The 22,187-nt window shown below is 44.9% G+C and overlaps 1 protein-coding gene across 1 annotated transcript in view; it reads right to left on the reverse strand.

Annotated features, from left to right (window-relative positions):
* Positions 1-688: 688 nt before the first annotated feature.
* The window catches only part of tei (teiresias), a 118,608-nt gene continuing 97,109 nt past the window's right edge, over positions 689-22,187 (reverse strand). Inside the window, exons 7-12 of the mRNA XM_017251290.3 lie at positions 21,913-22,052; positions 20,898-21,027; positions 14,190-14,318; positions 13,514-13,714; positions 1,161-1,339; positions 689-1,095 (exon numbers count right to left, since the gene is read on the reverse strand). Coding sequence (XP_017106779.2) covers positions 787-1,095; positions 1,161-1,339; positions 13,514-13,714; positions 14,190-14,318; positions 20,898-21,027; positions 21,913-22,052 — 1,088 coding nt within the window. The 3' untranslated portion in view covers positions 689-786. The remainder of the gene's footprint in view (positions 1,096-1,160; positions 1,340-13,513; positions 13,715-14,189; positions 14,319-20,897; positions 21,028-21,912; positions 22,053-22,187) is intronic.

The raw sequence follows: 22,187 nt of genomic DNA on the forward strand, positions 1-22,187 counted from the left end.
CGCTTAATTTCTTTTCCGAAAATATCTTACAGTTTTGTTGCTCGAAGGCAAACATTTTTTTTTTCAAATGGAAGGAATTTGTTCGTGCCTGGTAAGTGTTTCTCCGATACTCGTATCCTCATTTACATTTTAAACTATAGGTTATACTCCTCCTCCTGCCCTTCTTTAGCTCTAAACATTTTCAAAATATTTAACAAAATCAGTCGCTTTCATATTTCTCCTTTGCTTTTTTTCGTTTTTCAAAAGGAACTTAAAGTACATTCGTAATAATCAACTTGTAACAATATTTTTTTTTTTTTCCAAAAAAAGAATTGTGTTTTTTAGTTTTTTTTTTGGCATTTTAGTTAAGCGCACACACATACACATTGACATACAGCGATAAGGTTACAGTTACCGTTACAGTTACAGCTAGGGGTTATAGTAAAAATATTCGAATAGTTTTTGGGGATAGAGAGTGCTTTCCTCCTATGTTTTTATCCTTGTTTTGGTTTTGGAAAGTTTCTGAAAAGTCCTAATTTTGAGGGGGGCCTGGGATCTTAGCCTAGGGCAATTTTTGATACTTGGCTAAATCGGTTACAGATACACATACATATATAGCTATATAGAGTAGTAGTCGTGCGGCATAGTCCACGCGGTAATGTCGAGTAAGTGGGTAGATCCATACAAGTTAGGGTTTGGTTACATAGAACATTTTTGGTGTAAAGAACGCAGTAGGCACACACTTCCAAAAAGGACTCTCATTCGCTCATTCACTCTCAGGACACACTCACTCGCACTCATTCGAGCCTAATGGCTGCTGATTAGGCCAAGGACCATTAAAAGGGCCGGCACCACCGCCCACCGGCTGCGCCCGCTAGAGGACTTGCCGTTGAAGATGGGGAAGTGGATCTGCTCGGGTCGATGGAGCTCCTCCTCCTCGTCGTCGTCGTCGATGGAGTTGGAGAGCTGGCGATGGCGCTTGGTGAAGTTGACATTGAAGACCGCCTCGGCCACGCCACCTGGCGAGGAGACAATAAAGTAGAAGGTCCTTGGCACCCGTTCGTGCATGCTGACGTAGGTGAGTCGCGCCTCCTTGCAGAAGGGCACGGGTAGATCCTGTCCAGAGTAGGGAAATTTATTTAGAAAAATCTTACAAATAATTTTTATTTAAAATTCCTTACCTTGACCGCGTAGGCCAGGACAGTGGCACCGTATTGGTTTCCGGGCGTGAAGACCCGATCGCCGTGCAACCAGCGGGCAGCATGGGCCGGCGGGTTGGCGCAGAACTCCACGTTGAGGTGTAGGGGTGATCCCGGATAGGCAATGGGGGTGGCATTCAAGGCTACTGCTGTGGGGGCACCTGTAAGGATAGAAGAAAGTATAAATGTTAGGTTTTCATGATTGCCAAGCATAGCCCCCAGATAAATTTTCTAAAATGTACATCACATTACCAACTAAATCTTGGCCATAATCTAGATGTGTGGGGCAACGAGTGGAGGCGCTGGATTAAGAGTGTGGCGAAACTTTTGCAATTCAGATCCCAGAGCCAGTCCTTGCTCGTTAACTTTTCGCCCCTAGATTTTCTCTAAGCAAACTTCTGTGCTAAGCCGGCTGCGGCGCACTCTCTTCTCGCATTCGCACATGCTAAGCCAATTCCGGGGCAACTGTACTCCTTCGCATCAGCTGCAATTAAAGCCGGGCGAAAAGTTTACTGCCACCGTTACCAGCGCCATCGCCACTAATTAAAAGCGTATCACCCGACAAATGTGCCACTTACTGCCACAGAGAGTGCCCTCCCCCCCAGCTCCCAGCACCACCTCAAGGCCGCCGCAGTGGCACCTCCGGCAAATGGGAAAATAAGTAAGCGGTGTGGTGCCGGGTGCCGGTTGCCGGGTGGTGTGGGAAAAATCAAAATAAATAGAGAACAACATGTCGTTTTTGGGGTGGTGGGTGGTGGTTGGCTTTGGTAGGGCCAAGAGCAGAAAAGTTGGCCCCAAGAACGGCGAAACTTCATTAAAAAGTTTGCGCCAAAAGCGAATTTTGTGGAACTTATGTGGGCCGTGAGCCGAGATACGGAGATTATCTCCCGACGATGTTTCTTGGCCAGGACCAGGGCGAAACCAGCCAACACTCCACTCCAAACGACAATCCAATTAGACACATGTGCCAGGCCAATGTATCTTTCGGGTTGGCCCCCGTTTTTGTTGCAGAAGCATATTTAATTATCGGGAGGCTAGAAATTTTGCAATTTTCCCCATCATTGCCTTGAGACAGAGACCGATAGATGCGAAATTTTTCGTAAAAGTCCCCGGACTCCGGGCCAACAAACTAAACTTTTCCGGAGGAATGGCGCACCCAAGGCAAACAAAATGGTGGAAAGTGTTAAGTGCAAATGAGTGTCGATGGGTGGTGATGGGCCATGAGGGAGTCGGGAGTCTATTGGTAGACACAAACAAAAACAAATCGAAGAAGGACTCAACTCCGACCCTTGCCATTGAAATTTTGAACACGAAATATCCATGGACCTGGGCGACTAACTGTAAAATCAATTAAACCAAGTGCGACAGGGTTGAGCCTGCCAGCCAAATTATGCGTTCTCAACGCCATTTTGTCGATCCCCCATGAAACCCTGAATCCCACCACTTCCCTCCTCCATCACTAGAAAACCCCAACCCAAAGCCAGAAAAAGTGTAATTTATTTGACAGGCAAAAATGATTTTTGCATGAGCCCCGAACAGCCCATCCACGGCGCCACTCAAAGAGATTTAAATTCTATTTTGATTTGCAGTCAGTGAACCGTGTGCCAGCATTTTAGATCCCCGGAGACTGGATGCCGGAGAGCCAACCAGGTGGAGGGGTTGTTTTTTCCGCCTATGCCCCCAAGGTCAGTGCTTTGGTCATTGGTGCGACTTTTAATTTGATTTCCACGCCGTGTTTTTCCCGGAGGCGCCAAATACAAATGAGTTTCGGATTGCCGGCGCCGCGGTGGGGGGCCGAGAGGCAATCAAATTGAAGGTGAACATGCTTATCCTTTTGGCTGGGGTCTCTGAAACATAAATAATTGAGATTTCCAGCCAATCCGTTGACTCAAAATAGCATACATGGAGGAGGAGCGAGAAGGCTCCACGCCAAGACAAAGGAAAACAATAACAAGGCCGAAGCACAAGTCCCCCGAAAGTAATTGCAGCTCGCGAATGAATGCGAAAATTCAATTATTTTCGGTCATTATTGTTCCTCATCCTTGTTTCCATTTTCGGATTTTTTTTTCTGATTGTCGAGGACAGTGTCCTGGGTGTCCTGGGTTGTGTCCCCTTGGAATGCAAACGCATTTTGTGCATCCGCTGGAGGAAGGACAACAGCTTTCAGGGACGTGCAATCAATGGGGCAAACTGAGTTTAACCCTCCCTTGCCCCAACACCAAACACCGACCCAACTTGCAACAACCTACAACAGTTTCTCCCCTTCAGCCAAAGTGTTGCAAAATGTTGTTGCTGCCTCACCTCTTTGCCAAGTTTTTCGCACAAAAGGCAACTACGAAAAATTAAGTTAACTTTTTCGGGCAACGGGAATTGAGTAATTTTCAGCCGTAAAACTTTATTATTTTCGACTGGCAGGACTTCAGCGTCCTCTCGCCACCCCCATTGTTGTTGCAACAATTGTAGAACATGCAAAGTTTCTGTTATTGTTTAAATATTTATTCTCAGCTGTTGCAGCTGTAAATGCCCCGGCTGGCAAAAGTTGTCTAGAGCCCCGAAAGTGGCCAAAAACATGCAAATTTCATTGGGCCAACGAGGAAAGAGGAACCGCCAAAGCAGCTCTTCAGGCCATGGACCATCGCTACATGTAATTACATTAAGCCAGCTACATTTAGTAACATATTTTTGTAAAAGAACTCTAAAAAATAGTATCTGAAAAAGATGAGTTGATTTAAGTCTTAAAATTACTGGTGTAGAGTGTGCACTGTGCTGATTATAGGGATAGTTTCTGGATTTTAAAGTTTTTAATATTTTTCAGATCGTCAAATATATGTTATACCTTCCCTTGGTTAAGCTCTTCAGTGTTTATCCTTTCCCATTATAAAATGTAGAGAAATAAAATAGAAAATAGGATTTCTCAAAATTTTTCAACTAGGTTTGTTAAGGATTTTCCATATAAAATCGGATTGTTAGAATCAGAATCTGAAAATAGATTCTGATTGTTTCGTTTCTCTTCTAAAAAGATTCTCTTAGATTCCTAGCAGAATTGTTTTTTATTTTAAAAAGATATTCCTTTTACAAACCATCTTCCCCTGAAACCATATCTGAACAAATATTCAAAAAATGGTTAACAGGATAATACACCACTCATATAACAATAAAATTGTTATGAGCCATTGAATTCCCAAACTTGCCACAAAACAGCAGAGCTTCTCAGATTAGTGCCCTGCAATTACAGGTGAGCGGTGTTTGAAGACGTAAATACCTTGTGAAACATGCCTTTGGGGGTTGCGACTCCGATCCAACGAAGCTCCGGCTCGGAGTCCAGCAAATGTCATTAAGTATGCAGAGCTACATGGTCGGAGTCGGAGCCGGAGATGGTGCCGGAGACTGGCCCGGAGAACGAGTACGGAAAAAGCTAAGATAACAGGCCGTCCGACAGGCAGCAAGTGAAAATAACAATCATAATATTCAATTATGCAACGCGCCGCCAGAAGCAGTATCAAATGAACCTGGATCCTGAACGTGGAACCTGGATCCTGAATCCGGATGCGGATATGGGAACGGTGGACGGGGCATCTGAAGTAAAAGAGCCAACGCTCCATATTATGCCACTGAATAATTAATAAACATTGTGTGCACTTAATGCAAAAAGCTGCAAATAAAATTACCAACCGCCGAGACAAAAACCCCTGACTGGCTATCCTGGCCTGGTTGTGTCCTGAAATCATGGCCCGGTTGGCAGAAACAAAAACCAAACAAAGGCTAAAGGGTCCGAGGCTCAAATTGAAATTACGTGCCCTGGCTGAGCAATCAAAGAGGGATTAGCGGGTTGTTTTTTTTGGCTTTAGTTGGCCGTTTGTCACTCGCCAATTGCGAACGGGCCTGGCGAGGCCACCTTTCGGGCCCAGCCGGGGCGATTTTAATTGAATTTATTGTCAGCGAGGTGGTTGCTGAATTATTGATTGCCGCGATGACAACTTAACTCGGCCAAAAGTAAGAGGCGGACTTTCCGACATTTATCTCAAGTTTAGTAACTTTTTGGGGGCCTCCTCCGCAGTCCAAATTGCTCAAAAATTAATGAGTGGGTGAGTGTTGTATTTGTGTTTGGCCAAAGGATGGAAAACTTTACAAAGTCATCTTGTGGTTTTGTGTGGTTTCCATGGCTTTGCTTTGCTTTTGCTTTGCTGGGGTGGAGCTTTTGTTTTTGTCGAGTCCGAGCACGCGTTTTGCCAGCGATTTAAAACGCGCACTCGCCTGCGGCGAAGAGAATTCCAAATTGGAACCCCGGGATAAGCGCACTTCAGTCCGGCTTGAGGACACCTATACTTGGCTATACTTTTCCTAATTGAAATCCCTTCGAGTGCGTCGACTTCAAAGTCAATTGCTTGGGGATAAATGCACTGAGAACTGGACCAAACAAACTTTGATGCCACGAGGTGACCTCCAAGTAGGGACGGAGGGCGGACAAAAAGATTGATATACGCTCGTGTGCTTGTTAGTCTGCTCTGGTTTTATCGGGGCTACAGCATCTAGCATCGCTCGCACTTTTCAGCTCGGATGAGTGTGCAAATATCTCTAACCCAAATCTTGGAAATTTACAAAGCACGCCCCTGAACAGCCACCCATCCTCCCTTGTTTTTCTCCATTTTAGACGATGTCAACACAAATTAAGCTGGCTTGTAAAGCTGAATGCATAACCCGTGCCCGTATGCTCCGCCGTACTCCTCCGTCGCCGTCCGTAGTTTACGTATTTAAATATGCTCTTTCACTTTCAATATCAAATGAGTGGCTGGTTGGCAACTTTTGCCTGGCAGCAAGATTGCAACTTGCAGATACACGGATACGCAGATACTTCGGCCCAGCCCCGGCCCCGACCTGGCAAAAGTTTCCCCATCCACGTGAATGTGTGTGTGTATGGCTCTGGGTCTGAACTAAACTTTGGATGAACAGCAGCAGAGGCAGCAGCATCGTATGAAACAGCAACCCAATTTGAGACAGTCTCTGCCTCCCCCTTAGCTATTGCAAATTGCACAAGTTGCCAAAAATCGCTTCACATGTGCCACTTAAAGTTTTCGGTTTTTGGCCCGGCCCGGCCCGGCTCTGTCCTGCATTTTGCCAACTTGCCACGGCAAGTTCTCTGGCATCCTGGCATACCTATACCTGCCACTTGTAAATTTAATAAATTTTTGCATTTTTTGTTTGTTTATGCCCTACTGTGAAAGTGAGATGTTTGAAAACTTTTAAGTGATGTTGGTAAACACACAAAATTATGGTTAAACAAGACGAGAAGTGAAGTCGGGAGGAATGCCAGAAAACTTTTGATGGAATCGATGGTTCATTTTGTGCTGCCAAACGATATTTGCACTCGAAAGTGCAGCAAATGACTTTGAGATTGCAACAATGTCACTTGCAACTTTCGAAGACTACACATATTGATGGAGTGTTTGGCCCTGGCAACAAACTAGTTAATTGGAAACTCTGAGGCTTATGGAACTTCTTGACCTGATTCTTGGATTTAATATATTTTTATCCTTCTATGGCTGTGATATTTTCTGTTAAACACCGATTTCGCGTTGTCAATCAGCCAGCAAACAAAGTGTTCAATATTCAAAAGGGGAGAGGCCTTTGAACTCTCCAGCACCCTGACCCGTGACCCCTCTTTGAACTAGATCCTTGCATAGGCTCCTGATAAAATGTGCAACCCATGTCGAGCGGTGTTTGCGGTTATGGCGAATGCCAACCAGACAGCACCAGGACAGGACGACCAGCCACCCAGCCACCCATGTGTGTGTGGAGGGCCTATGCTTTATGGTCTGACATTTGACATTTTTATTAGCTTTGTGGCGACGGCGTTTAATTACTTTGCACGCTGCGAACAATGTCCGACATTTTTATATGCGCACTTCCGGCACATCCTGTGAAATGCAATTAAAATATGCATTTGAGTTATAGGCCAGGCCATTGAACTCCCAAAAAAAAAAAAAAATGCAGATGTACACCATATATGTATATGGACACCTCATTATCCTGGAATACATTGCAGCTGAAGGGAATGCAGATAGTAATTAAACGGAATGTAATGGGGCATTAAAATACAACTAGCCTTAACCCATTAAGATCATCACCAAAGGGCTAAGGGATGGGCTGGGTTGGTCTGGGCTGGCATGGGTTGGCAAATTGTGTTGCAAACTTCTCGCAATCCACTCGAGGAAAGCTGGCGGGGGGCTGACATTGTTACGTTGCCATCCAGCCGCTTATTAGTTCGTCGCAGAAACCAGCAAATGCGGCTGCCGCTGGGCACAATTGGTGGCATGCCACTCTCGAGTTGGCACAACCCCTTCGCCGAGCCACTCAACACCCCAGCCACCGCCCATTGAGCACTCAGCCCGCCGACGACGGCGTCTTGTGGTGCGGAATTTGCATGCTCAAGTACGGAAATCAAATGCATTTTGCTAATATTTTTGCAGCTGAAGGGCGAGCTGGTCAAGTGGCTGGAATTAGTTTTGATTTTCAGGAGAGTTTTGGTAGGAAGGTCACACAAGGCTGTTGGCTTGTTTTACTGCCAGCATCCGGTTGGGTAAAAAGTACAGAGAAAAATCACTCTATAGATATAACCTTTTAATTTTCCAAAGAATATAGTCAGTTCTTGTGGAATTCTGAGTAAGATTTTAAACAGCCCTAAATTTTGTTTCCTGTGTATCCTGTCCAAAAAAGGGGTTGTGGCTGCTGGGACGGACCACTGGCGACATTGCGACGCCTGTTGGCGTCTATTTGCACAACTTTTTCAGCTCATTTCCGCTGCAGCTGCAGACAGCCCACAAAGTCACCAACAGCTGCCGTCTCTTTTGCACCCGGACCATCCATCTCACTCTCTCCTGGCTGGCCCTTTTGAAGCGAGTGGCCAAAAATGATTTCTGCAACTGTCTGAAAAGTTTTTACAGGCAGCCTTGGTAGCCATTTTTTAGCTTCATGGGGTGTTTCTGATGACAAGTTTTTGACTTCATATTTTAACTAACGACTCTAGACAGAGACAAGCTCAGGCAGGGTGAGAAAGAGGGGTAGACATTCGAATAGAGATGGCTACACACATATGGAAAATTATAATTTAGTCAACAATTTTTTGGGTCTCTTTTCCTATTTGTCTGTCTCGGGAGTGTGCGAGTGGGTGGGTGAGTGGGTGGTGTGTGTGTTTTGCAGGAAAATTGAAGCGTAAAAATTAATGCTTGAGTGCATTTTGTGCAAAAGACAACACACTCCCACACATACAGAGAGACAAATACAGGAAGAAAGGACACGAGAAAGGACACCCATGGCATCGGGCGACATTCGGTTGTAATGAGAGTGGCATGGGCCTGGGAAAGTTTTGACATTGCATTCCGGAAAATGTTTTTCTTTGCTCTGCCAAAGAAATTATTGGAAAATGCACATCCCTTTTTAGTCCGGTTACTGGGTGGGTGGAAAGTTCACATTTCAGAATGCTTATAATTAGGCAAAGTTCGAATATTTACCAAGCAAATCAATTGGAAATCGAAGTGGGTGCGTTTCCGGAAAATTCCGGCTAACTGAAATCAAATTATTTTGAAATCCCAAATCGAACTTCAAAGTGTTTGCCAGACGAGGGCTATATGGCTCAGACAGTGGTTAAACTATTTACCAATTTTCTCCAGAGTCCCTTGGGGTATCCTTTTTGAAAAAAAGTCTTGGCAACTTTGAAGTTGCATTCGTCTATGGGTTTAATTTTCATTTTCAATTTTGTTTGTGTGCTTTCAACCCCCCTGGAAAACGCTTATCTAATGCCCAAGATCGTCAAGGATATTTGTTATATTCGGGGAGTGGGGACTGTGAAGCATTTAACATGCAATTTAGCGCAGCTGCTGTGAAAAATTCCTCACTGCCTCCTTGCTTTTAAAGCCTTATCACAGGGCACAATAAATTGCCATTTAAATGAGGCACAAATGAAAGGCAGCACAGCGAACAAAAAAAAAAAAATATAAAATTCTTTCGCATATTTTATGGAATGGTACCCCAAACCCAGCGAGGGCAGAGGCGAAAAAAATTGCCAACCCCGAACTGCGAGCCAACCTAATGAGTAGAAACAAAGCAATATTTGCAGGCAAACGCGCCAAATTCCGAAAGCAAATTTGCCAAGAAAGAGAAAAATTACGCATGGAAAATGAAAAAATGCGAAAATATTTCCTTCCCTCGTTCCCTTGTATGGGCCGAGATGGCTTGGTTTGGTTTGGTTTGCTCGGCTCATATGTTGATCAAAAGCGAGCTACATGCATATTACAAATTAGCATGCATAAAACAAGGCCGAGAAGGAAATGGCCAGCGGGCGGAGGTCCTGGAGAGTCCCGGCAAGGTCCTGGGGAGTGCGGATGGAACTCGATTCGAGTGTGCGGGCGCATAAAGCAATATTTATGTTCCTGTATCGCTCGAGGGGAAGTTTGAGAGTCTGGAGCCGGATGGGATGTCGGTGGGGGCCTCTCGGTGCGTTTCTGGTTCTAAATTAAGCGTGGAATATGCGTGGAGAAGAAGCTTTTATTAAAACCAGGCCGAATAACAGGACTCTTCAGGGTGCCCTGGGTTTTATTACAGTAGGCGTGGCCTTCGGTTCAGCTTCCCGGTTCCTTGGATTGTAATAAAAATTCCGCAAATAATCATTACGGTGGGGTTTCGGGTGGGAGGCCTAATGAAAAGGGGGCGATGCCATTAAAGCAAAGTAAATGCAAAGTGTTTTGTGCTCAGCCATTGGAAATGTTAATAATACCAAGCTTTCAATCTAGTTATTATTATTTTTTAACAAGTGTCTATTGTGAGGTATTTAATTTAAAAAAAATACAGTTTTTTCATTGCATATGGAGGATTATTAGGGGCTTAGAAGTATTACTACAAGGCTTATACCAGAGTATATATACCCTTGAAGGGGGTATTGTTTTTTATCCAAAGGGATGCAACGCAATGAAGGAGACATCTACGACCCTATAAAATATAATATTCTCCCAAGTCGATAAAATCATGGTCGTCTGTCTGCTTCTACGCGAACTGCTATCTTGGTTTTAAAGCTACCCACGGAAATCTATTTTTCCCTTGGTGGAGGTATTTACGATCTTTACTTTATTATTCTAACGTTTGATTTGGCCTGATATTCTAACAGTCTGATAACCGATATTTGTAATAAAAATTTTGTGTATACAGAACTCCCTTGCCGTTTTTTTCTTTAGTCGGTGATCTCGCTTTCACAAAAATGGATAAGCTGATCGATCTGAAATTATGACACAAACTTCTTAAATTTATTACCCAGATAATATACAAAGGATTTAATTTTCAAAAAGAGTATTACTATTTTTTTCAAAAATTTACTGGAACATTTTCAGACAAAAGTTGGTCTAACTTGTTTGAACCAAAATTGAAATGTTTTAAATTTTTTTTTGAAATGTTTTAAATTGTGCAGGTGCGCCGGCAAGAAGGCAGAGTCTACTACTGAGCTACTTTCGCCAACTGGCAGTTAACATATGCAGGGCTTGACACGCCCCCCACACACACATGCACCCACGCACACACTGTCAACAAGAAGACGCCCACACACACACACACGCATAAAGTTAACGACAGCGAAAGAGGGCAAAGAAGAAACGAAATATACAAGCATAAAAATAAAAAAAAAGAAAGAAAGCGGAGAAAGGATGAGGAGAATTCTGAGAGAAAATTGTTATTTAATTTGTGTGAGTGCTGAACATTTTTGCAGCTGCTGTTGCTCAAGTTCCTGTTGCAAAACTTTTTGCCCAGCCCCGACCAGGCCAGGCCAAGCCAGCACACGCACTAAACTTTAACACAAGCATAAATTTTTGGCTCACACACACACATGCAACATGCAAGGATGTGTGGGTAAGTAAGTGCACTTTGCATTTGGGGGCGCCGCGAATCCTTTTGGCTTTCTTCAAAATTCATATGCACATTTATTTTATTCGCAGCCTCTTGGGCGCACCGCCCTGCCATCTCAAGTAGCTGCATATGCAAGTAGGTGCTGCTCCTGCTGCTGCATCTTGCCTGCTTATTTGTTGCATAATTTCACCCTGCCACAACCTCAGCGCCCTCGTGCCTGGCCCTCTGCCCTCTGCTCTTTACTAAACTTAAACGAAGCGTAAAGGCAACACAGGCTGCAATTTTAAGTCACGAGTTCATTAGGAAAGTCCAGGGGAGGTGAACAAAAAACAAAGGGGGCCGTAGCAGAAATTCATATGAATAATGAAGATTCGCACAGTACTGTAAGCTTTACTTTCTTTTCAGCTTCCAGCAGAGCCAGGACCAGCCAGGACCTGCTCTCTAATCAAAAATGTCAACGAAGCAAATGATTGAGGCCACTGCTAATATTCTTTTGTCATCGTTTTCTGGTTTTTTTCGGTCTGCCATTTGACTTGGTAATTATGGACAGGTAATCCTGGGCAGGAGGCCTTATTGTTTGCTCCGATTACATGCCATCCTCTGCCAATCGGTTTATGCTTATAATGAAACTCAAACCCGAGCAGATTGGTAGTTCTTTCAGGGCCCTCTTCTGGCTGAATACACTCGAAAGAAACGCGAAACTTTGCAGACAGAGGAAGCGAACTTTTCGCAGTTGCTCTTTGTATTTTGTTTAATTTTACAAGCAAACACAAATAGAGCAAGTAGTGAGCAACTAGCCCCCAACCATCTAGCGCTCCTATGGCTTCTTTTTAGCTTCCAACTCCTGTGAATATAATCTATTGTATGTCTGTCCAACTATCTTACTCCCAGTTCCTTACAGCCGTCTCTCTGCGTCGCTCCTCTCCTTGCATCCTGTCGCCTGTGAGTGGAAGCCTGGGAATCCTTTTGGCGTCTGCCACTTGATAAATATGACTATTTCACGCTTCCCTCCATCCCAGCTCCTACACCCAACAGCCACCTCGCCCTGGCCATTGCTTTTGGCTTTTCGTTGTTTATTTGCGTTAAGTGTTAGCAGCCACGCTTCGTCCTGTGTGTCCTCCTGCCTGGGACCCCTTTACATTTTGTTTATCTAGCACTCAATTTCGCAGTTTTAATGACAAAATGTCTTACCTTGAAATTGCATGCGGGAGCATTATAAGTGTCTCCATTTCACCTCCCACTCTCATACTCTGCCACCCTGCCAAGCCACCCATTCGCCCACAGGAGGACTTTGTTTGATTGCTTGGCGTGTCCTGGAAAGTCCGGACTCCGGAGTACTGGGAACTTCATGTTTGGATTGCACTCGAGGGTAAGCTTGGCCAAGTCCTCATCTCCGCTGCTCCCTGTATCTGTCAGATACTCCTCCTCCTCCTCCTGCTGAGCACTACTTGGCAAGTTTTATTGTCTCAATGTCCACTTAGCTTTCGCCTCAAGACAACTTAATACGCTGGACGAAGGCTTCGTCACCGGAAAGGGAAAAACAAGGCTCACACAAAGGCGGACTAAAGCTGAGGAGGAGTCCTTCCACTGCTGGTGATGTGAAGTCAAAGCTAACGCATTTTCCTTAATTTCCGGCAGCATGATTTCCAATTTTTCTTTTGAATTCCCTTGCACTTGTCGTATACTTAATATATCTGCCAGCTGACAGAGACACAGAAACAGACAGAGACAGAGACAGACTGATGTAGAGCAGAAAGAGAGAGGGACACCGAAGCTGATTGGAATTGCCTTCTGCAATGTCATCAATCATGCGTCGTTTTCCACACGCCCAGGCAAAGATTTTGACAAGTGTCAATGCGACAAGCAAACGAGCGATAAGCCAGACTATAAACCAAAAAAAAATATATATAAGGCAGAAAAAGAAAGCTGAGTAACAGAAAAAATAAAGGTGTGCGGGGGGATGGGTAGATAGGGCGATGGGAAATCACATGCAAAGTAAAATGTCGAACTTCTGACAGCAAGAAAATAAAACTTTTCATTTGTTTTCCTTGGCTCTGCCGTGTCCCGAAACTGCTGTCAAAGTTTTTAATGTTTTTAACTCCTCGCTGTCACCTGAGCTGCCATCCAGTTGGAAATAAAAAAGAAGCCCCCTCTGCCGCCCTTCAGGCCATGCAGAACTGGGCCACACCCAAAATGGTCATGCCACAAAGGTGTAGTGGCTTCATTTCTTTGATTGGGATGCTGGGATAGGGGTCATCAGGGAGTACACAAATCCAGCAAGTGTGAACAGCTCTGAACTGGCTCCAGAGAATAGAGATTGTCAGCTATGATGGCCCTTTGATTATTTATAATCTTGTTTGCTTTTTAAATTAATTTGAAGCTATTTTTTAGGAGCCTATGGCCATTTTTAACATAAAACTCCCCTCCCTCATAGAATGATTTCTACTTACCCTTCACAGACACCGTGACACTCTGCAGGACCTCCAGCTTCTTCTTGTTGGCCGGCGATTGGCCAACGCACTTGTACATGCCTGCATCCTGGTACATGACGTCCTTGAGTGAGAACTGGCCGGTGGGCTGGCTGCTGCCGTAGCCCAGGCCCCGGAGACGGGCCGAAATGGGATCCAAGTGGGACCAGCAGCCCAGAGAGCCTAAAAGACATGAAAGTCATTGCATAATTTAATTAATTGACTTCCAAAGGGGGGTCGACTGGGGTCCAGGGTCGGCAGGAGTCAGCAGGAGTCGGCCAGGAGTCGTCGGCACGCAAGTTTTAATTTCTTTAATTGATGCGTCGCCGGTTAAAAGGCCACGCCCACGCAGCCACGTTACCAAACGCCCCCGCCGCCCGGCCATTTGTCTATTTTTGGTATTTGTCGGAGAAAGTGGGCAAAGTAAATTGCACGCATAATTAATTTCCAATTGCGCTAATTAATGAAGAGCTCCCCCGAATCGAACGAAAGTAAAACGTAAAATGTAATTACAGCTCAGACGCATTTGTCAGCCTAAATGAGCCTGGCCGAGAATTCCGATACTCCTCCGTCCTTCGAAGTTTGTTCCTTTGAAGTCTCCATTTGCCAGACCTTAGCTGGGAGGCCTTAGGCGGGGATACCTAAAACGGAGGCTTACCTTGCGGACACTGCAACGTTACGGCGCCACCCAGCTGCACTTCCAGCTGCCCCTTGTTGGGATTGTGCGAGGCAGCTGCCACGGAAACATCCTGATCATCCGGCTCCGAGGTCACGTCCACAGAATCGTCTGAAACGGCAGAAAGGAAGGGGAAGAGCTTACATAAGTTAAAGCCGTAAAGTTTAGGCCACATGTGGCACTAACACACACTGAGAGCGTCGAATGGTAGAATTTTAAAGCAGGAGTTTGGAAACGGGCCAAGATTGTTGAATGGCTGAGACGCCCGAATGATTTCAATCAGCTAAAAAGATTACTCCGATACAGGAGCATCCTTTTTTTTCTCGGTGCAAATCCCACAACTGTCGGCAATTGTCAAATGTGACAATATTTCAATGACAGGAGTCGGCAACAAATTGCTGACGCGCTGCCGACACCTGAGTCACTCCCTGCCGGCACCGGGCCGCAATGAGTTGTCACTTCCGTTCTGATGCCAACTAAAAGTGAAAATCGTTGCGCAGCTAGCTGGAAAATTGCCTGAGCTGCAATCTTCTTTGCCGCAAAATTCATAAATACATATATTTTATGCTTGTTTCCGTGGGTTGTAGGGTGGGTGGTGTAAGGAAGTAGGAAGAACCCATAACGATGCTTCATTCTAATTTCGGAGCAAGGACGACGGCACTGGCTGGAGCGGGGGCAGGAGCAGGAGCACACCCATTCGCATATTTTCCACTTGCCTTGCCAGGCGGAGATGGGAGATGCCTGGGAGATGGCTTTAAATTTCAGTCCGCCTTTGTGGTACGGCATACTTTATGGCGCTGTTCATATTACGGTATAAATAACAATTTGCCCTGACATGTGCCTAAAAGTATGCGACCGTCTAGTACGCCTCGCCTTTGTCTGCCACCGGATATCATAACAATAAGTTGCCAAGTGGCGACATTGCGACCTCACCGCCAACGCCACCACCACTGCCCCTGCCCCTGCCACACCGTCAACTGGCAACAAAAAATCTTTGTACAAGAAAATGTACATTTTTTTGAGGACAAAGGAGCCGCAGAATCACCTTGAAGCACTCCTTGGGGCCAACCGACAAATTAGCAGACCCAAAAGTGAGCCGCACAATTAACAAAAACTACTAATTACCGAATGGGGGCGGCCGGAGAGCAATTTCTCTAATCGATGGCGAAGCCCTTGAAGGGCCACCACTCCACACCACGCCAAACTGAGATTTCCCCGGGTTGCGACGACAATTAATTGTAAGCTCCTTTCCCTTTGGTGGAAAGGACCCTTCGTCGGATGTCAATCAAGCGGCAGGATAGCCACCCCTCGGCGAGCGTTTTTATTGCTGACAATAGCGCAAAAGTCTTCCCCTCGGCCTCGGCCGGGAGGGCGTGTTACTTAGTCAAAATCACGTAGTTAAAAAATGTTTTTATTGCCCAACAGCACAAAGGCGGACAAAGGCGGCGGCGCACAAATTGACAACTTCAAACAGGGGGCTGGCCGTCGTGAGGGGTACTCGGCTGCAGCTTTGACAGAAATAAGAACTCTCGCTGGCCCACTGTCCCGGTGTCCCTGTCGCACAAAAATGTCTAATGAGCTCAGCTTGTCTCGGCTCAACTGACAGACATTTGTCATTGGCGAGGGCTGGCGGCGTGTTTCGGGGCGATGCGATAACAAAAGTGTCCATAAGCGTCTACACGGCGAGCAAAATCCCCCTCGAAAAAATTCTCATTAATTTCGGCTTGAGTGAGAGATTTATCTCTATGAATTTTGAATCAAAATGGTTTTAAATTTACGCCAAACAATCAAAGGAATTCGACTCCCATTTGCGGTTTCATACTATAAGCCCTATATCTGCCCGAAGCCTAGCTGGTTTCGAGTTGCGAAATGTCAGGGGTAGATCTGATACATTAAACGACATATTTAGAGTAGACTTTTCGAGTTCTTGAAGTACTTACTCCCACCCTTGCAGCAGAAAAAGAAAGGACTAACAAACTCTTGCAATATATTTTCCCAAAACACACACATTCATAATTTTGAGCACTTGTTTCACGCATATTTTACTCAATGGCCATTCATAAAAGTGTCCGCCCACTCCAGAAAGTACAAAAACTCAAAGAATATAGCCAGAGGAGAGCAAAAATAACAAATAAACAAAGGCAAACAAATGGGCATCGAGTACCGCCCATATGGCGACAGTGAAGTAGATTCCGGAGAGAGAAAGGTCCTGGCGAAAGGGCGAAAGTTATTCCCGGGGCATATCATTTTCGGCGGGGGTGAATGGATGTGGTGCTGAGGAGGCGGCAAGACGCACACTCGAATAAATCCCAACTCATAACAACAACAAATGTGAAGGGCAAACAACAAATACCAATGCAAACAAGAAGAATCAATATGCCGGGCGAGACTGAAGAGCCCACCAATCATTAATCATAAAGCCTCATCATCATCATCATCCTGCCAGCCAGCCAGCCAGGCCAGCCAGGCAAGTTTGCGTTTCGCCTCCAAGGATTCTGTTTGGATGTCCAGAATGTGTGAATATGACGGGCGAGTGCGATCCATAAATCCTTCGCCGATAGCTGGTATTTGCTTTCCCCCCTCACGACTGTGAGATACCCGCTACTTGAGGCCATCAGGGCTGTTTAAATCTTGGCTCTTTCCTGCCTCTTAAATTGCAACTACAAAGGGGTATCTTTTTTCTTTTGCAATTTTCATTAGCACTCCATGGCCCACCCAAGATTAATTTCCATTTTTTTCATACCCTACTCCCCTGCTCCGGCATCAGCTCTTCATTTTCGCAGTTAGTCATGAATATGAAGGAGGCCGACGAGTTGCAACATCATCATCGTCCTGGCAGGCATCGTGGCAACAATCAGCTTAACTTACAAGCTGCATAAACAGCCGGCGGAAGCAGAGCAAAGAGTAAACTTGGGCGATGCGATGGGTAGTGATGGGTTGCTGCTGTGATTGCATTTGTGTCTTGGTTATAAATTTTAATTTTTATCCTCCCTCCAGCCAGCATACACCCACTCACCCTTTAGCCCTGGGAAAGCCAAAAGAGTCCTCGAGAATTTTCGTTGCGCGATTAATTTGCAATGAGTTGAAATTGAAGATGATTGCAGTGGATGGATGTGATGCGCCGAGCAAAACAAGACATTTCAAAGGAGACGATGATGGGTTAATTTCAGGACTCAGGATTCAGTATTCAGGAGCAGAGATGCAAATTAGAGACGAGCTCACCCTCGCTTCTAGAGTGAACTGAAGCCGAAGGATACTTTGTCTTCATATCCATAAAGGATAATCGCTCTCGACAAATTTACGTCCACTTCATCGAAGCGAAGGAAATGCCTCTGAACGCAAAAGTTTGCGATCATAAAAAAATGTATATTTTCACTCGAAGCATTTGCCCGCAACGAGTTTTTAATATTTTCTCAAGTTGCCCAACAAAGGGGACACAATTCGAATGAGTTTTGCGTTTCATTTGAGGCAAGAACAAATAAAATTTTATTGAAAATCTTTTTGGAGCGACCCTCAGCCCCGGTCCTTAGTCCTCAATCCTCAGACATCCGAAACATATACCGAAACATAATCGCCTGCTATAAAAACAAAGGCAAGAAAAAAAAACTAATAATCGTGCACGCCGATAAACACAGAAATTCAACTTGGCCGAAGGACAACGGGCAGGACATGAGACATCCTCATAAGGATTAGAGCGGAGGGGGAAAATAAACAATAAAGTTAAACCGCGATAACCAGCATGACAAAGGATAATGGATAACATGCCCAGGCCCAGGCCCAGGCGCAGGACTCTCTGCCGATTTTTCGGGTTTGGGGCGCAAGAAATGGTTGGCAATGAAAATGCTTACGATAGCGTGTAGAATTAAATTTTATTGTAATTCGCCTTCAGCCAGGCCCTCCTCCTGGCAGTGGCAGGACTTTCCCACTCTGCCCACAGGGACTCGTCGTTGAAGACTTCTGTTTGTTTCTCCTTCGGAGCGAGTGAAGTGGTTAGAAATGCGGCAGAGTGCTTGTGGCGGAGTGGCGATGGGGCCGGGCCGGGCCAGGGCTAGTGGTGCCAGTGGTGGTTGTCCTGGGATAGCTGCGATGCATTTCCACGACAGTTGGTTGGGCAAATTAGTTCAGTGCGAAGCGAATGCAATTTGCACATGGATCTCGTTTCGGGGCGGTGTTCCAGCCGCAAAAGTGTCTCCGGGGAATCACACTGAACTGACATGAAGTGAACCGATTCGTCTTTCAGTCCAGTGACTCTAGCTGATAAACTAATTTCGGTTTCGGGTAACTAACTCATAGATACGTTTTTTTTTAGGATTTCCTATGGTTTGTAGAGTACGAATTGTTCGTTTAAAGTTTAAGAGTAGCTCTCCCAAAGGATAGGTATTTAGAAATCAAACGATATGTGAAGTTTGTGAAGGACCTGCCTGGCCGGAATCTAAGCCAAAACTTTTGCTAATTGCACATTGTTTGGCCAAAGGCCATGCAAGCCACTCAGCATTAATTAGCCTCGATGAGAACTTTAACTCATTAATGAAGCTGGCAAACAGAAACTTGGTCAATGGCCAGGGCTTGTACCTGAAATGGCCCACTTCGACTTTGAGTTAAGTTCTTCGATCCTTTGCAGCTTTTTTCTTGTTTTTGCCATCACGTCTCTGCTCTCCTGTTGACGTACGTGTCAAATTAGCGACGTTTTAACAAGCTCGCCGTGTCCTGTGTGTCCTGGGTCCTGTGACTTCCGTCCTCCCCCGTCGAAGCCTCCAGACGGGGCGAATCAATCACGCGAAAGTGGCCGGCGCAGAAAACTTTGAGCAACTGCGTCAAATTGCCTACTTTTGTGGGACGTCATGTACCAAAGAGTCCTTCTGCCGCTGCCCGCACCTTCTCCATTCAGGTCCTGCCGCTCTTTTGGTTGGCATCGCTGATTGCTTTTTCATTGCAGTTTGTCAGCGAGGCGGCCTCCTTGTTGTCGACAGCAAAGTTTTCTTCTCCAGCCAGGACCACTGCCTCTGCCGCTGCTGCCACCTGTGTACTACCTGTTTTCGCTTCCATTTTCCAGCTCAATGGCTGAACGTTTCGAGCCAGATTGGAGCAGGGAGGAAACATATCGTCAGCAATTAAGCCAGCATTCAAACGTCTGTCTGGGATTTGGGATTGCTGGTTCTTTTTTTCTGGTTTCCTCTCTTCTGCCTCCTTAAATGCGATTTATCAGTTTTTTTCGCCCTACCCTCCAGCTTGAAATTTTTGCGCTTTTTTTACAATTCTTCCTCAAAAAATATTTTTCCAAACGCCATTTATCATTATGGTTTGAGGAGGCAGCTGTTTTATAGTTTATGACGGGCGAGTCGTGTCTTTCCTTCTACTATATCTTATAGGTATTTAAACTCGCAGATACATATACTAGCACGTACATATAGAGAACGCCTGTTGTCATAAATGGGATTTTAGATGCCGACTGTTGCCGCCCGGATTTCGCCAGTTCGGCAGTTTTGTGCCTCTGCTTGGAGTTCGATAAAACGTTTTACAAATTGATTTATGTGCTTAACATGTTGCCAGCTCAGCTCTCGCGTCTCTCACAATTAGATTTCGCTGGAAAATCGGTAGGAAAAAGTTTTTCCTTCCTTCGGAAGGCGAAAGCATCGACATCGGCCACGGAGTCCCCCATCAATCATCGATAATGTCGATAGGGCTAAAATGCCCTGCCACACTTTTTGGCCTCTCTGGGCTCTTTTCGATTTCTGTTTTTTTTCCCCCCGGCCCTCTGTTTTTATTAATAAAGCATTTGTTTTCCCCATAATGAGCAACGACAGGCGGCTGTCAGGAGTGGCGAGAGCGGCTGAAAAAGAATCCCTCCCCCGGGGCCATAAAAAAGTGGCAACACTTTGTCAAGTTGTTATTACCAATATTTTATTTCCGCTTTGGTCTTCTATTCGTTTGTCTAGCTGGCGTTTGCCACGTTTTCGGCCATGATTGATGGCCCAGTTAGTGGGATGAAGATGGATTTCCGGCCAGTTTCACTGCAGTTTCTACTACAAATCTCGACCTGTCTCCGATTGGCTTCGAATTGCATTTCGCCGCCTAATGAGCCTGCAAATGAGTTTTCTAGAGTTTGGCGGGTAATTTGATTTTGTGTCTGGTGGGGATGCTGCTTTTAGGCATATTTGCATAAAGAAAGCATAAAGCTTTCTTTATGCGCGCTGAGAGCATAAAGAAAAAGCCCGAAACCGAAAAACCCGCAAACGAGAAAATATTGACAGCAAAATGGCGCGTAAATAGTAAAAGGATGAGGTGCTGGTAAGGAGTGGCGGAGTGGCGTGGGAGTGGGACAGACAGGGGGTTGACAAGCTCTCAGCACCCACTCAATGCCACTGCCAATACCAATGAAATTTGCCACATTTTGCATATGACACAGGGTGGCGCCACAAGGCTCCTTGCCAAATTGTTCGAAGAACATCCCCCGACAAAAAAAAAAAAAAACGAACAGCTCTTCTGCCATGCCATCGGGGTGCCATGTGCCAGTGTCGTAAAAATATTCGCTGATTTTTGTTCATTTCCCCGGAGAGTGTTACGTACGTAATTTTACAGGGACAAACTAATGGGCGAAATATTATCACGCGCCATTTTTTGAGGCAATTTCACGCATACGCGGTCTAATTTACGGATACATTTATTTTCGGCGGCCCTCGTAATACTCACATCGCACACTGAGGTAATAGCCAATCGACGAGTACTGGAAGTTGAGGTGGCGGGATGTGCACTTGTACCAGCCGGAGTGTTCGCGCCGTATCGACGTGAAGTTCAGGAAACCATCGCCCGTTTGGGGCACCTGTAAAAAAATATATAGTCTATATTATAAAGATATAGATAGAGCCAGGGAGGCGGGGTAAAATGAGAGCACTGCTCGTTATGCGTAAACAATTTTTGGTAATTAAGGCAAGGCAAATAGTTTCGCACAAGTTTGCACCTCGCCAAGGAGAATTTCTCCTCTCGAGGCAGCGACAACTGCACGAAAATCCATTTAAAACTTTCTCCTTAGCCAAAAATCACACAAAAGACCGAGCCTTCATTTTGGCGGCCTACGTATGCAGGCTTTTATCCCATTTTACGCATTTTCCCACCTTTATTTCGCATACACTGAGATTATAGACTGATATAGATAATAGATAGTATAAATAAATAATAGATAGCATATAAATAGGCTTTTATTTGGATAACAATTTGTAACCTACTAATATTTTCAATTCTTTATATCTAGGAATGTTAATATTTTAGTATGAATGAGCTTAGCTTTATCCTAAGCTTCTAAATTATATTGGTCACAAAAACTAGAAGATTTTAGTATTCTAAAAAAAAATTATAGTGAAGTATATGTCATTCTATTGAAATTGGATAATCTTAAAAACCAAAAAATTATCTTCATAAAGTTTTGATATGGCCTTTACGAGTTTATTTTTTCAACATTAGTAGGTAATTTTATCCAGATCTTTAACCTTAAAAGTTATTTGAAGATTTAGGGGAATCTTCCAATAAAAAGAGAAATAAATAAATAGGCTAATACTATTTAAAAAAAATTGTCCAGCTAAATCTAATACTCTTTTTTTTTACCATTAAATACTTTAGTTTTATAAATTTCTGATGCGTTAGGACTGATTTTAATGATTCCCCCAAAACGATACAATTTTTTCCCTTAGTGTTCCTGAAAAAAACTTACCGGCGTGTCACCATCGTCCTTCTGCCAGCGCGGAGTGCTCGGAGGATTGGAGTCGACGTCGCACTTGAGGCTAACTTCGATGCCCTCGCGGAGCGGATAACCAAAGCCAGGTGTGCGGGATATGGCGAAGGAGGGCGTGTCTGCAACGGGGACAGATGGTTATTTTGGTTTGACTTTGGCTGCAGATTTTCGGTGTCTTCTCTTCACTGTCGACCGACCGAGCGAGTCTAGTCGGTTGCCGGCAACATCAACAAAATAGTTTTTTAATTAAAAAA

Source organism: Drosophila bipectinata, chromosome 2R, assembly GCF_030179905.1.
Source record: "Drosophila bipectinata strain 14024-0381.07 chromosome 2R, DbipHiC1v2, whole genome shotgun sequence".
NCBI classification, from domain to species: Eukaryota; Metazoa; Arthropoda; class Insecta; order Diptera; family Drosophilidae; genus Drosophila; species Drosophila bipectinata.